The sequence below is a fragment of the Trichosurus vulpecula genome, chromosome 6, assembly GCF_011100635.1.
Source record: "Trichosurus vulpecula isolate mTriVul1 chromosome 6, mTriVul1.pri, whole genome shotgun sequence".
Classification (NCBI taxonomy): domain Eukaryota; kingdom Metazoa; phylum Chordata; class Mammalia; order Diprotodontia; family Phalangeridae; genus Trichosurus; species Trichosurus vulpecula.
In genome coordinates this window covers 185,911,428-185,926,481 of record NC_050578.1, presented here as the reverse complement: position 1 = coordinate 185,926,481, position 15,054 = coordinate 185,911,428, and the positions used below count along the sequence as shown (strand labels likewise).

Genomic DNA, 15,054 nt, shown 5'->3' with positions numbered 1-15,054 from the left:
AATATGCAATATAAGCTAATTGAGCCCACAGAAATGATAACTCTATAGCCCAAATAGAATTTGGACTTAATATTAACATAACATTATTGGTTTTGACAACTATTTTAGTTTAAGGGATTTCTAAATTTCTAAGTCAAGGACTGTTTCTGTATCAAAGGTTCCTATTTACTTTACCTGCCTAACATCGATTTCAGTGATAACTTTGCCATTAGAAACATCAAAGTCAGAGACAACTTAATGTTTTGCAGGAAACTTAGTATCATCTTTACTTCCAGGCGAGATGTCTCAAGACCTCCCCAGATAACTAAGTCTTCTTCAGAGCCTTCATTTCCTCTCCTCTCTTCCCCCAAGGGGCTTAAGGTAGACACAAAAAATGAAGCCTTAAGAAAAGTCCAACTATGATGCCAACAAAAAGGATGAGATACTGTGTGTGATTTAGAAAGCCGTGTTATCAGGTCAGGAAAGGAAGCAAGTCAATTTTGTAATGTTCTCTAAGGCCTTCTTTTTGTTTAGAGAAAATGCGGTTGGCCACACTGATTGAAGGCAGCCCCTGCCCCAATTCCAAAGGGCTAACTCTGGAACACAGAGGAGAGGGATAAGAACATTGCTTATTTTCCCTGCCGTCAACAGATACCTCCTTTACATGTGGGTCGAATCATCATAATCATAGCTTTTCAGTAGCTATTAACTTGTCCCAGATTCAACCTGATGACAGAAGAATGAAAGACTAAGGTACATTACAAATGCCTGAGAGAAGTTCTGTATGCTTTGAGTGGAACTGTTTCCTAAGCTGAATGTTAAGCTATGTTCTCCCCTGGGGCAATGATTGTTGCCTAAAAATGTGTTTTGCCCAGATTATAATAATAAAACAGGACTAACTCCTAGAAAAATATCACATGGCAGGTTTTCACCTATTGTATTTCATTTTAGAAATTTCTGTATCTACCTTTGCTCTGTCTTAAAAAAAAAAAGGTAAACCACAAGGTTTATGTTATATTAAAGCTAAAGTCCTACTATGAATATGGAAAAGAGGCAAACAGAGAGAAGAGGGGGAGGCAGGATGGTAATGAGAGAGTAAATGTGCCCCAATCTAAGAAACATGTCAGGGAGTTGGTTATGATAAATAAGAAAACAGAAGTGGATTTGAAATATTCGTTTCCCTTTATTAACTCAGTGAGGCTGATGTGTACTGCACATTAAAAAAAATCACAGGAATTTCCATACAATGAATAAAACCACAATAGTACATGTAGAATTGGCAGGTGGAAAATAGCCCATTGAGGGCTAAACTAAAAGTTCACTTTCCCCGTTCAGCATAGTTCAACCAACAGTATTACACTTTCACCTACAAATCTTTAAGTGGCTCCATCCAATCAGTGGTTCACATTATTGAAAATGTCTGTCACAGAGGTACAAATTCAGAATCATCACATTATATGACATGGCTATTCTAGGTCATTTATAGATCAGGTCTTAGACTACAGTGATTCGAGTTCTCATTACAGCCATCACAAAGGACACATAATCATTACCTACTGTAAACTTACACCTAAAGCCATTACAAGGTTTCCTTTTTTTTTTTTCAACTGACCCAACCATCACGCCCTAGTAGCGTAGACCCTCCTCACCATGCTGTCTTGGGTGTTGATAGCCCAACATTTGTTCTTAGTCATTTAGTATAGATTGATTCCCCTCTCCCCTGACCCCTCAAAATGAAGATGCCTTATTTTGGAGTCTCAAAACAGTTTGCGTTAGGTAGGAATTACCCTGCTATATGACTCTTTAAAAGGCCCACACGTATAAAGCACCAGTTTAGTTACCAATATTGCAGATGGGATACTTACCACAGCATGAAAGCAACAGCACACCGTTCATCTAAAAGACATACAGATCTATGCTGAAATGGGCCTCCAATAATGATGGGGTGCATGTGTTCATTTGAAATGTTCTCTTAAAAATAAAGGGAACACAGTTTACATTTTTGATGGGCTACCCACAGTGTCTGCTTAAGATATAAAAAGCACTATTCGGATGGTTTAGTGATCCTTTCTTTGCGCTAATTTTATAGGCAATTTGAAGTCCATGGAGGAAAGCTATCTTCATGGAAAGAATATTCATCAGGCCAGTGGGGAAAAAAAATTAAACCATGATATAAGGTCTGTGTTGCTATCTTTTAACAAATTTAAAAAAAATACTTATGTCAGCAATTCAGGGCAAAAGAGAAAATGTATTTAAAACTGGATCACAAAAATTTAAAGGCAAAATAGGTAATGCATCTGGTGGTCCTTGAACACATAATATGATATACTAAATATTGATTTCTTAAAAATAATTTATTGCTTTTAATAGTCTTTTTTATCATTATTCTACAACAGAAGATACTCAAAATTCAAAAAGAAAAATTGTAAACTTTAGTTTGGCGTTCACACAGAGTTAAAATACCTGCATTTTAACCTACAGAACAATAAGAATTAGGCGGATTAAAGGTGTTACTGTTGTAACGCAGAACCAGTGAACAAGTTTTTATTTTTTTAATTTTTTTTATTGCTTTCTATCTACTTAGAAATAAGAAGCCAAAAAGTCAAGCAAGCATCCGACAGGACAGACAGTGGAATCTCTCAGAACACAATCTGCTGGTGATAAATGAATGCAGCTATCAAAATCCGCTGCATTAGCCTGGGGGTGAAATCAGTTTTATAAGATTGCATTGGGGGAGGGGGAGAGAACAGAAAGATTAAGTAGGGAGGTATACCGTATCTTTAAAACGAAGTCATGAATGCCAAACAGTAATCGAATATCAATTTATAAACTTGAATACGTTCTCCAGACTTTACTGATTCAGCTCTAGGGACTCCACACTCAAGATGAAATCCGGATGCTCAAGATGGAGATTTTCAGAAGTTTCCATTTAATTTAGAAGAAGCAATGTTGTCAAGAACAATGTCATGGTCACATTGGGAGGCCATGCTAGTGCAAGGAGAAACATTGCTTCTGCAAAAGCTGAATTTCCCAAATGAAGTGCTTAAAATTCGAACCTGACAAGTGTCATGCATCCTGGGTATAACATTTCCACTGGCTTTCTTATTTTTGCCACCTTATAATTTATAATAAATATGCTATCTGCAACTGATAAATATGTCTCTTTAGTAAACAAAGGAATGAAATATCAGCATTTATACAGGATGCATAACTGTAAAAAATATAGATAAATACCATTCTTGAACTCTGCCAATGAAGAGAGATACTGGCTTCAAAGATAGATTTCATACACACATATTAATTATTGTAAAAATCATACTATAATTATTACCTCAGCATTTTGTATCAAATTAAAATCACGAAAAATAAAACAAAACAGCATTTTAAAAAGATCCTTGACCTCTAGTTTCAAAACTACTGTTGATACAGAAAATAAAAACATTTCTTAATGATTATCCATTGAGAGACTTTACATAAAATCATGATCTCTTCTAGAAAAATTTTTAGATGAGAAAATTTCATCCCCCTAACAAATCCAGTGTATAAAACTTCAAAGAAAAACAAGCAACAAGAAAATGTGGGAAAAAATCGCAGAAGTGGTGAATACCTTTTGGGGGCTAGGATTTTCCTTGACAAGAAGCTTAGATCAAAGCTCACCGAAGAAGGGATGAATGTGCATAAAGCAACGGTTTGTGTTTTTTTTTTCTTTTTTTGTTTTGCACTCAACAAACACACACACTGTCTTTTTTTTTACAATCAAATATATATAAGCATAAGTTCAGCTTTCTAAATATGTTAGTATACAATAATTGTTTCACCTCCTAATTACATTTGAATATTCTTGATTAAGAAAAATTGAGCAGTTTTGAAAAGAAGGCTGCATTTACAGTGCATAGCTGTAACAAAAAAAGAACATCGTCATAGAGTATGTACACAAAATAAAAATACTCCATTGAACATCTGTAAATACTTAACTACATCGGAGAATGTAGTAAATACACTCACTATCTGAACACATCCCAGATAGTTCTACCCAACTCTCGTTAATAACGTAACATCGTGTCCACTCATCAGAAAGGACTGCTGAACAAGTTGCACGTGTGACCATTGACAAGGCTTTTAAAATCTGCTGTGGAAGATCCACATTTGGGACATTTACATGGGTGTCAGGATAAAGGATGAACTACAGAAACTTCAAAATATTAAGAGGTTTAATATTCCAGTGCCCGCTGTTTATGCTTCCATCCAGGCTCCAAGGTCAACAGGGAAAAAGAAAAAGAAAAAAAAAAGAGAGAGAGGATGTTAGGTCTGTGGGACCTGTCCTTTCCTCAGGATTGTCACATCATCATTACAATACCAGAGAAGGTTGTGTTTGCTTGTGTTTTCTCTTTCTAAAAAAAAACAAGAGCTCAGCAGCTGAAGCCCAGGCATCACCTGTGGTCAGTATAGGGTGATCTGTGGTTTGTTTGCTTTTCCTTTTTTTTTTCTTTTTAGATACAGCACGGACATTTTGAAGTTCTAGGTTTAAAGTGTCTCTCTATGGAACTGCTGTCACTTCAAGTGGTTCGCATTTGCACTTTCGCCAGCCATTGCTTGTACCCTCACCCCCCCAAACACAAAGACACACACACACACACACACACACACACACACACACAATGCCACAACAACCACCACTGTCATCCCAGGAAAGCAAAGCTGACCCCCATGGATAAACATGTGCTTACTCGATGTCCCTTTGGCCTCTTCCCTCCTCAGCAGCCGTGTTCATGTAAACCTTTTTTTAAAATTTTTGTACAGAGAGTGTAAAGTAGGATAAATTCCTAAGTATGACTTTCAAGAGTCCATATTGAAGGACGTGATGTCCTGTGAGGTATTCACCATCCCTCCATTATCCTCAGCCTGTGGGCTTGTTACCTGCGCAGGCTTCTCTGGGCCTCTTTCAGTAAACTATCAAAATCCAGAGAGTCATATTTGCTCTTGGTAGAAGCAGGGTCAAAATCATCTGAGTGTGAATCTGAAACAAAATTAGTGCCAAGTCAGAAGCAGCATTCCTAGACAACCTTCAAAACCTCATCGAACAGAAGTATGAGATGACTTGCTTCATTAGAAATTAACAATCATCATAATTTTAATTCAACTCAACAAACATCTATTAGCCATTAGGTGCAAAACACAATAATGACATGTGACATATGTATCATACATTAACTCATTTCCTTGTATGATTGTCACATTTCTGCAAGATACACAAGTATTTTTTTTTCTCCCTGTATTTCAAATCAGGCAGCTGAAATGGATTAATCAATTGCCAAGCATTTATCAAGCACCTACCTTATGCCAGGCACTGTGCTGGCTGTTGAGGAAACATACTAAGAATTAAACAATTCCTACTCTCTAGAAGGCTGAGCACCATGGTATAACAGAAAGAAGGCTGGATGTGGAGTCACAGCTTTGGTATTAGCTGTATGACTGAGCAAATCACTTAACCTCTTTCTTCTTTTGAACTTTTTAACATTTTTTATTTTATTTTTAACTTATGGAATAAAACAAATATTTCCATAACATATTATAATAAAAAAAGATGACTGCACATGAAAATGCAAATCTATTAAGTACAACTTGCTATTCCTTTTAAATATGTAATAAAGTTATCACGTAAATTTCTTTTTGTCCCCCTTTTCTCCATCCCCCCCACCCTAGAGATCGCATTTAACCTCTTTCCAAAGCCTCATCTATAAAATAAAAATAACATTTTCACCACAATAGGGTTGTGTAAAAAACTCATTTGATAAATCTTTAAATGTTACATAAATGTCAGTCAGTCAACAAGCATTTAGTAAGCATTTACTGACTATTTGCCAGTCACTAGGTGCCGGGGATACAAAGAAAGGTAAAAGACAATCCCTTTTTTCAAAGAGCTCACCGTCCAATGGGGGAGACATGAAAATAACTATGTAAAAACAAGATTTACACAGGGTAAATTGGAGATAATCATCAGAGGGAAGACACTAGCATTAACGGAGACTGAGAAATGTTTCTTGTAGAAGGTAGGATTTTATCTGGGGTATGAAGGAAACTAAGAGGAGAAGATGAGGAGGAAGAGATTTCCAGGTATAGTTTATCATCATCAGGCCCAGCATCATCATTATTATTGCTTAAGGTCATGAAATATATTATAGACTGAAGTGTAACTAGAACCCAGATCTGATTCTTACTCTGATCCTCTTCCTATCAGTCTGGGGGCTATATCCCTTGCACCAGCCCTGGGGATATGATATGATGTGATATGATATAATTAATATAATGCAATATAATTAATAAAATAAAACACAAGAATATAATATAAACACAAGCATATACACACATACATATACACACATAAATATGTGTATATGTATGTGTGTATCAGTCTTTTACTTATACAAATCAGCCTTTTGAAGCTTGAAAGACCATACTTTCTTTCATGACAGTGAGTGGTAATATAGCTCATCAGAAGACCTGACACAGAGAAAATAATGGAATACCTCTCCCTAGGCCTACTACTTCATATTTGTATCTTATATTAAAAAAAACATTTCTGATAAAACATTGACCATAATACTTTTTTCAACCAACCATACTAATAAACACTCATGTTTTATTCATAAGTCATAAAATATAATATCAGAAATTCTGGTGCTATAATTGACTGACTCACATGCTGTTCACTGTGGTGGGGAGTAATCTTTTAAATTCTTCAGCAATCAGTCTCAATTCATTTTAACACAAAATTTAAATGCAATGTCATTTTTCTCACTATTTTTGCACTTTTTCTATCACTTGAACTTATTGGCCTCTTTCAAGTCATTCAGATTTGAAACATAATAATTGTATCATTACAGTATGTTTATACAGATCCTCATATCTGAAGCTAAGGACTAAGAAAAAAAAGTTCTCATTTATCAATGGAAGTTGTCCCACTGTCTGCTGGGGCATATTCTTGCCCAGCCCAACAGACATGCAACTAGTGAAAAAAAAACTGAATTGACGATTTTATTCCCAAACAAATGATTTCCCCATCTAACTGAGAGCTAGTATTCCTAGAGCTGTTATCAAATCAAAAAGGCAAGTGTTGTGTCAATACTGGTTACAGTGAAATGTTATCCACTTATCAGAATTTAGCTGTAATAAAGACTGGAAAAGTCAACACCTTCAACTTGTGCCATTATGTAGGACAAATGGCAGAAAAGGGCTTGAAGTACTGTAAGCCCAGACTATGAAATTCCTTAGAGTGAATCTGTGATAATTCATGAATTAGTTAAGTTTAAACTTTTTAATGTAAAGTTCTGTCAATTGAGGCATATCTGATGTTGATTTATCTTTTTAATTTTCTGTTTTATTAACTAAGTCATCGACAAACATGAATATTTCAATAGACACAGAAGAACAAACAAGAACATTATATAGGAAACTGAATTTCTGTAAAATATAAGTATTTTAAAGTGTATATTAAATTTAACATGGTGGTAACAAAATGGCCCTGTTTTGTTTTTGTTTTCTTCTGTGCATTAAAAAGTTTTGATATTCCTTCCTTCCTTCTTTGATTTCATCCTTTCTTTCTTCTTGTATTTCTAACATCCACTTACTGACCCCCTAACAATTCCCCACGACCACCAAATACAAGCCCTCACTTACAACATTCCCTTGTATAGTCCAGCAAAACAAATCAACATATTGACCAGTTTTGAAAATGTATGTCTCATATTCTCTAGTCTATCACCATTCTAGCAAGAGGTAGTAAGGATAATTCATCATTAGTCTTTTGAAGATGTATTAGTCACTGCTTTGATGGTAGGTAGGTAGGTAGATAGGTAGACAGGAAGGAAGGAAGGAAAAAAGAAAGAAAGAAAGAAAGAGAAAGAAAGAGAAAGAAAGAAAGAAAGAAAGAAAGAAAGGAAGGAAGGAAGGAAGGAAGGAAAAAAGAAAGAAAGAAAGAAGGAGAGAGAGAGAGAACGAAAGAGAACAAGAAAGAAAGAAAGAAAGAGAAAGAAAGAGAAAGAAAGAAAGACAGAAAGAAAGAAAGAAAGAGAGAGAGAACGAAAGAGAACAAGAAAGAAAGAAAGGAAGGAAGGAAGGAAGGAAGGAAGGAAGGAAAAAAGAAAGAAAGAAAGAAAGAAAGAAAGAAAGAAAGAAAGAAAGAAAGAAAGAAAGAAAGAAAGAAGGAGAGAGAGAACGAAAGAGAACAAGAAAGAAAGAAAGAAAGGAAGAAAGAGAGAACAAAAGAGAACAAGAAAGAAAGAAAGAAAGAAAGAAAGAAAGGAAGGAAGGAAGGAGGGAAAGAGGGAGGGAGGGAAGGAAAGAAGGAAGGAAGAAACAAATGAAGACAGAGAGATATAGATAGATGATAGATGGCAAATGACAGTGATGGATGGATGGATGGATGGATGGATGGACAGACAGATATATAGATAGATAATGTATTAAACATTTACTATGCATCAGAGACAGCTACCGACTGGTGATAAAAATCCCAAGCAAGATGATTCCAACTTTCAAGCGGTTCCATCCTAATGGAGGAAGACAACTTATAAAGAAGTGCTGGAAAGGTAGGCAAGAGGATATTATGCACATAGTGGGTACACATCTGGAGGTGGCTGACAAGTGAGGCAAATGAAAGCTTGGATTCAGGCAAGATCAAGTGAAAGCCCACAGATCATAGCCCAGGCTGGTTCTGGGGCAGAATCCAGGTTCCTCAGTGGGGATAAAGAACTTTAAATGCCTAAAGTCTTTCAAAGCTGTTTCACTATACATTCTTGTGAGCCACATGTAAATAATTTTCTTGGTTTTTTCATTTTGCATTCATTTACACAGGTCTTCTCAAGTTTCTGTGAATCCACCATACTCACCATTTCTGATGCTATAATAATATTCTGTTATATTAATACACCATAATTTGTCTGGCCACTTTTCAACCGATGGGCACCCATTTCATTTCTAGTTCTTTGTAGCCCTGGCATGTTAATTTTCAAAGATTTCTAATACAATATACCTATTTTGAATTTAACATTAAACTCCACGTTTTCTCTTATGATAATGAAGGGTAAATCTGCCTGACTTCTGTTATGTGGTGAAGGGTAAAGTCCTTATTATCCCAAACTACATACTGATAGTTATTATTACTACTATAAATTGCTGATAAAGCAAGCCATATTCTATAACATTATAAAGAAACTAGCAATAAAATCATCAGAAAGCTATAGGCAACTCTTTGCTTCACTATAGCAAAACCTCGATTAACCAGTAAGTTGAAGTAATGGGCTATTATAGCTAATTAAAAGTTCTGGTTAATGTGGTTGCCAGAAACTTCTTCATGGAAATCTCTTTAAAATGTATTAATCTCCCTTTCTTCCTCAGGAAATACAATATAATGAGCATCTTCCTTCCTCATTCTTAAAATAAATTCATTTCACCTAGCCATCCCCTCAAGCTATTGTCCTATATCTTCTTCCTCTCATGAACAAATTCCTAGAAAAAAGTCATCTACCCTTTGTTTTTTTACCTCCTCACCCAGTTCTAAACCTCTTGAAATCCAGCTTCTGATCTAAATATTAAATTTAACATGGGGATAGCAAAATTGGCTCATTTGTTTCTCCTTCTGAATTTTTTTTGTTCAAATCATTTTAGCACAAAATTTAAGTGCGACGTGATTTTCTAACTATTTTTGGACTTTTTTCTATCACTTGAACTTATTTCCCTCTTTCAGGTCTTTCATATTTGATGTGTAATAATTGTACCATTACAATCGTACAAAGATAGAATTGTATTTTTATACACTCCCATCTGAAGCTAAGTCTTGGAAAAACCAGTTCTCACTTAGCAATAGAAGTTTGTCCCAATGTCTTCTGGGGTATAACTGTGCCCACTTCAGTCATTTCATTTAAACTACTGTCTCCTAGGTTAATTGGTCTCTTAACTGCTTATTCCACTAGACTTTCCATCATCTTTATCCTTCTTGACCTTTGGACATCTAACATGGCTGACACCTTCCCCTCCCTCCATCCCCCACCACTTATTTTTGTATATCCACTCTACCTTTGATTTTTGCAAAAATGCTACTTATTTATTCTCTTTTTCTTAGTTTTACTGTTCTTCCTTAGTCTATTTTTTTGTTCAATCCATGTCCCATGCCTTAAGCTTGGGTACATTCCAGGGCTCTGTCCTTATCCTCTTTCCTTCACCCTAGTCTCTTAGCAATCCTATCAACTTCTACATAGACTCAGTTATCATTTATTTACAGATAACTCCCAAACCTACATCTACCACTCATCTCTCCTGTGTTACAGTCTCTCAACAACTACCTATTGGACAGTTCCACCTACGTGTCCCATAGCCATCTCAATCTTTACATATCCAGAATGGGACTCATCATCTCCCCACTTATGTCATTCTTCTCCATATCTTCCCAATTTCTGTTTAAAAAATAATCAACTTTTAACCAGGTTTACAACCTCAAGTAACTGTTTTTGTTTCACTCTCCTTCACTCTTTGTATCCAATCAATTGCCAAGTCTTCTTAACTGTACCTTTACAACATCTCTAGTATCCATCCCTGTCTTTCCACTTACCTAATCCCCACTATAGTTTAGGCTCCCATCACCTCTTACCTGTTCTACTCTAACAGTTTCCCTATTGACCCCCTGTCTCTAATTTCCTCTCCAATCTATCTTCCATACAACTGCTAAAAATAGATCTTCCTAAAGCACAGGTATGACTGTCATCACCCTGCTCAAGGAGTTTCAATGGATCACAATTGACTCTAAAATCAATAAGTAACTCCTCCATTTAGCATTGCAAGCCCTTCCCAATACCGATCCAGTCTAGATTTCTAGTTTTATTTCATATTACTCATGTGCAGTAAGTTTTAGCCAAAGTGCTTTGCTTGCTTTTCTTGTCCATCATTTTCCATCTTCTTCCTGCCTATGGGCCTATTGTCTTCTGTCCCCAACCTAGAATATTCTCCTTCCTCATCTAAATATCTAAGAATCCCTAGCTTCCTTCAAGGCTGAGATCAGATACTACCTCCCACAAAAGCCTCTCCTGTTACCCTCACTTGTTAGTGCCCTGCCCCTGCCTCCATCCCAAACTATTGTGAATTTACTGTGTATGTATAGGTGTATTTATATGTGTACATTTGTGTACATACATATATCTGTATATAAAATAAACCTTCAGTAGAACACAAGTTCTTTGAAAGCAAGGACTGTTTTGAGTCTGTCTACAAATCCCAACATTTAATATAGTCATAAGTGTTCAATAAATATTTGATGAATTAAATTGAGTTCATAATCCAGGATCTGGTGGTATTTCAACATCATCATTCTGAATATGGATTTTCATTGGATAAGACTGAAGGCCTGAATATTTTCAATGATAGCAGATCTCAGGATATTCCTTGGATCTTCCTTTAAATAGCAATAACAAGTATGTTTTCTTCTTATGTGCACCTTGTTTCTCTATGTACAGTGATTGAAGGTTCTTATTAGTTGAGTTCTGGTTAATCAAGGTTTTATTTTATATAAATCATTTGTTTATTTATCTGTGAATATGTTTTACCTTTTTGGTATAATATAAGCTTCTTAAGAGCAGGGGCTGTCTCACTTTGTATTTGTATATTCAGAACATAGAACAGTTCCTGTGTGTAGCACTGGTACTTAATAATGCTTATTGATTGACTGCATTTTTATTTTCCTCTGACACACTTGAGAGCCTTTTGTCTCCATTACTGTTGATATGATTTTTTTCCATAAGCAATAGAACTGGTGCAAGCATATTTATCTTAGAAATCCCCCAACACAGGTACACTTTGATCAGTCCCAAATATGATATCCAATGTGTTTCTTCCATTTTTAGAATTCCTTTAATGTTTATGTTTAATAAAAACATTCCTCAAGCAGTTGTGAGTTAGAAAATTCATCTCAAATATACTTTTCGAAAAACAAAGATCCAACTTTTAAAGGTCTTAATTTCTATTATTATATGGAAGCAAGGGATAATGACTAAGAGGAAAAAATGTGTTCTTGAAATATTTCAAGGACAATCAAATTCAATTTGGGAATACCATCCAAACTTCCTTCTCGTAATGATGAATCATGTTCTAAAGAGTCCCTTTATATAGCTTACTTGAAATCCCACAAGTTTTGAGAGACTAGAAACACTTTGGCCTTCATCACTGAAGAAAATAAGTCAAATCAACTCGAGACTTCAATCTGTCTTGGCTGTTTTTATCAGTCAACATTTGAACAAATGACTTGCTGCCTTTTATATTTTCATCACCGGCTTTCTATCTCTCTAACAGTCAGCTACCCTTCTCCTGCTTTAAACCATCTATTTATCCAGTGAAGTGAATTATAGCATATTCACTCTGAACAATGCATATCACCTATGTCAATTACTCTAAGAAGACAACATTTGGTTTGGGAAAAGAAAACACAACATTTTGTATTCATTCGTTCATTTATATAGGGCCTAGGGCTTTATATAAATAAGAACTTGTTAATGTCCTGGTGCAGGACTATGAAATAATTTTAATGATCACAGCCATTAATTCATTAAAAAATTTTTATGTGAGATGCCTCAGTAGTAGCTTGCTTTTTTTTTTTAATAATCTCAGAGACGAATAAGTCTCATAAAATCCCCTTTATGTAGGGATTTACATGCTGCAGGAAAAAATTAAACTTTATAAAGTGAAAAGAAGAATATGTATATCAAAAGCTAGATGTTTTTCCTCATGAGCTGCAATTCACAGCAAATGGGATGGAATAGGGAAGATGAGAAAACAAGGCTTTTTAGATAGTTGTTTCAACAAAATAATGATTACAATTTTGTATTTGCACAGAAGGATTCAGCATTCATTATTAATTTAAAAAACATTTATGCACATCCCACAGAAAATAAACACCTGAACCTAGAGCTAAGAGGTATGGACTTCTTTCCTAAGCCCCTTGCCTCTGAGGCTGCCTTATACATAAAATCTGTATTTAAATACTCTTTCCAATAAGACCAAACTAAAGTCCAACCTCAGGTGCACATGGATTATGTTTGCTCCCATTCTGATCTTTACATTCTGTAGTCCTCATCCCAAGTACAATAAAAATCCATACCTAGGTCTGCATAGTTAGACTTGAAATATTGCTTGCGTCCACAAAAGTACAGCTCAAAGTCAGGTTCATTCGACCTGCGCAAAGTGTATCCATTTTCAAGAGCAGCAAAAGCATCACAAGTATAGCGATAGGTGATGAAACCATAGCTGTCTCTGTAATGGGCAAAAAAGGGGGAAAAGTTCAGTGACTGCTGAGAAGCATTAACATATATAAATGTAACCCTTTCTACTTCCTTTTGCAACACCTAAACCTCTGCCTCCATTTATCAGGGTGATTGTCCTGTCAGGCAGCTAAATACTTATTTCTGGGACAGGAAATCTCAACTAGAAAGATTAATAAATGGGGATGAAAGAAAATAAATAAGGTTTTGAACTCAACATGTCATCGTTCAAAGCACTTACACTGGCAACTCCCATACCAGGAATCTTAGGGCCGTAATTTTTTACATAACGTCAGCTTCTAAACAAGAAATAATCTTGAAGCTTCTCACCCATCATCCCGCAGATTTACTGTGCACTCCTCAATTTCACCAAAAACTTCAAAACGGTCCCTCAGTTCTGTCCGGGTGGTGTCAGGTCTGATTTTGCCAACATAAATCACACGACGCTCTTCCTATAGGGAAAACAAGAGAAGCATTCTTGTTAGTGCCGGAGGAGGAGGAGGTAGAGAAGTTGTATCTACATGTGTACCTACAGACAAATGTACAAGTTTGCCTAACATGAACACACAGGCCAGGCAAGTTCTAGTCAAGTCAGCATGACCTTCCATCATTTGACTATGTTTACACTGTTCTCACGCTAATTTCTCTAATGCGTTTCATTCTCCTTCTTTGCTGTCTCCTTTTTCCTCTTTTAGTTATCAGCTTTTTGTGCTGGATAGGAATATTTTATGTTGGATAAAGACTAGAGAGGCAGCCAAGAGGAGAGACTGCGTCTCAGAGCCAGGAAAACCAGGCTTTGGGTCCTACCTCTGACATAAGACTGTTTGACCAACCTGGGCAAGTCATTTAACCCTAAGGTGCCCCCTAGGAAATACTTTAAGACTCTATGTTGCCAAGCAGTGACCATCGGTAGCAGGAGTTCTCAGTGCCAATGAAATTATCAGTCCAGGTCAAATAAAGAACAAGGCCAGACTGACTGACAACTCTTCCATCACTGACTTAAAGGCCTCTCTGCAGAAAAATAATTTGGCTCCATCTGCTTGTTTTTTAATCAGGAAATAGGTAAGGAAAATGTCCATTTTCAAGAGTTATAAAGTTCATCATCAATTTAGCTTACTGAGAAAACGTGGCCCATGGATACTGATATCTCCCATCAGAATAGAGCCCTGGGGAATATGAACTAAAAGCCAGTGGGAATAAAGCTCTTCTTGTTTCTCTATGTCTAGCCACAGACTAGTCTATTTATTAAGAGCCTGGTCTTTTGTACCCAATATCAGTTAATATTATTAAACTCTAATATCATTAGCAATTTATAAGCTTACAAAAATAGGAGGGTCACTTTTATAGGCCAAGATTAATTTTAAAAATAACAAGTGATTCTTTGATTTCTGGAAAGAAGCATCACATGTGTGAAACTCCGATGAACTAGACAGAATTAAAGGTAATTGTGTTATTTGGCCATCAGAAAAGATGGAGGGCTTAGGACTGTCTCCTAAGAATACTCCAAGGGTACCTTAAAAGGGGCTACCTGTTCTCTGTCTCCACTGAGGTCAGAACAAAGAGAAAAGCACTTAAATTAGACTCAAGGAGGGTTGGTTCACTGTATGTCAAAATTTGGATACTGGTCATAGAACTGTTTTTTTCCTTTTATATGAAGATTCATGTGAATTAAATTGTTTTAAATATAAAACAGTGCTCTTCTTTGTTAAAAGAATGAAACACTTCCCACTCTTTGACAGAAAAGTAATGAGCTACACAAAGATGAAGAAGGAGA

The 15,054-nt window shown here is 35.9% G+C and overlaps 1 protein-coding gene across 5 annotated transcripts in view; it reads right to left on the bottom strand.

Moving 5' to 3' along the window:
• Nucleotides 1-1,138: 1,138 nt before the first annotated feature.
• PPARGC1A (PPARG coactivator 1 alpha) overlaps nt 1,139-15,054 on the bottom strand; it is a 784,344-nt gene continuing 770,428 nt past the window's right edge. For all 5 annotated transcript variants that reach the window (XM_036762810.1, XM_036762813.1, XM_036762815.1 and 2 more), the window contains exons 11-13: nt 13,611-13,732; nt 13,121-13,272; nt 1,139-4,996 (exon numbers count right to left, since the gene is read on the bottom strand). In XM_036762810.1, the coding sequence (XP_036618705.1) occupies nt 4,893-4,996; nt 13,121-13,272; nt 13,611-13,732 (378 nt within the window). In that variant the 3' untranslated portion in view covers nt 1,139-4,892. The remainder of the gene's footprint in view (nt 4,997-13,120; nt 13,273-13,610; nt 13,733-15,054) is intronic.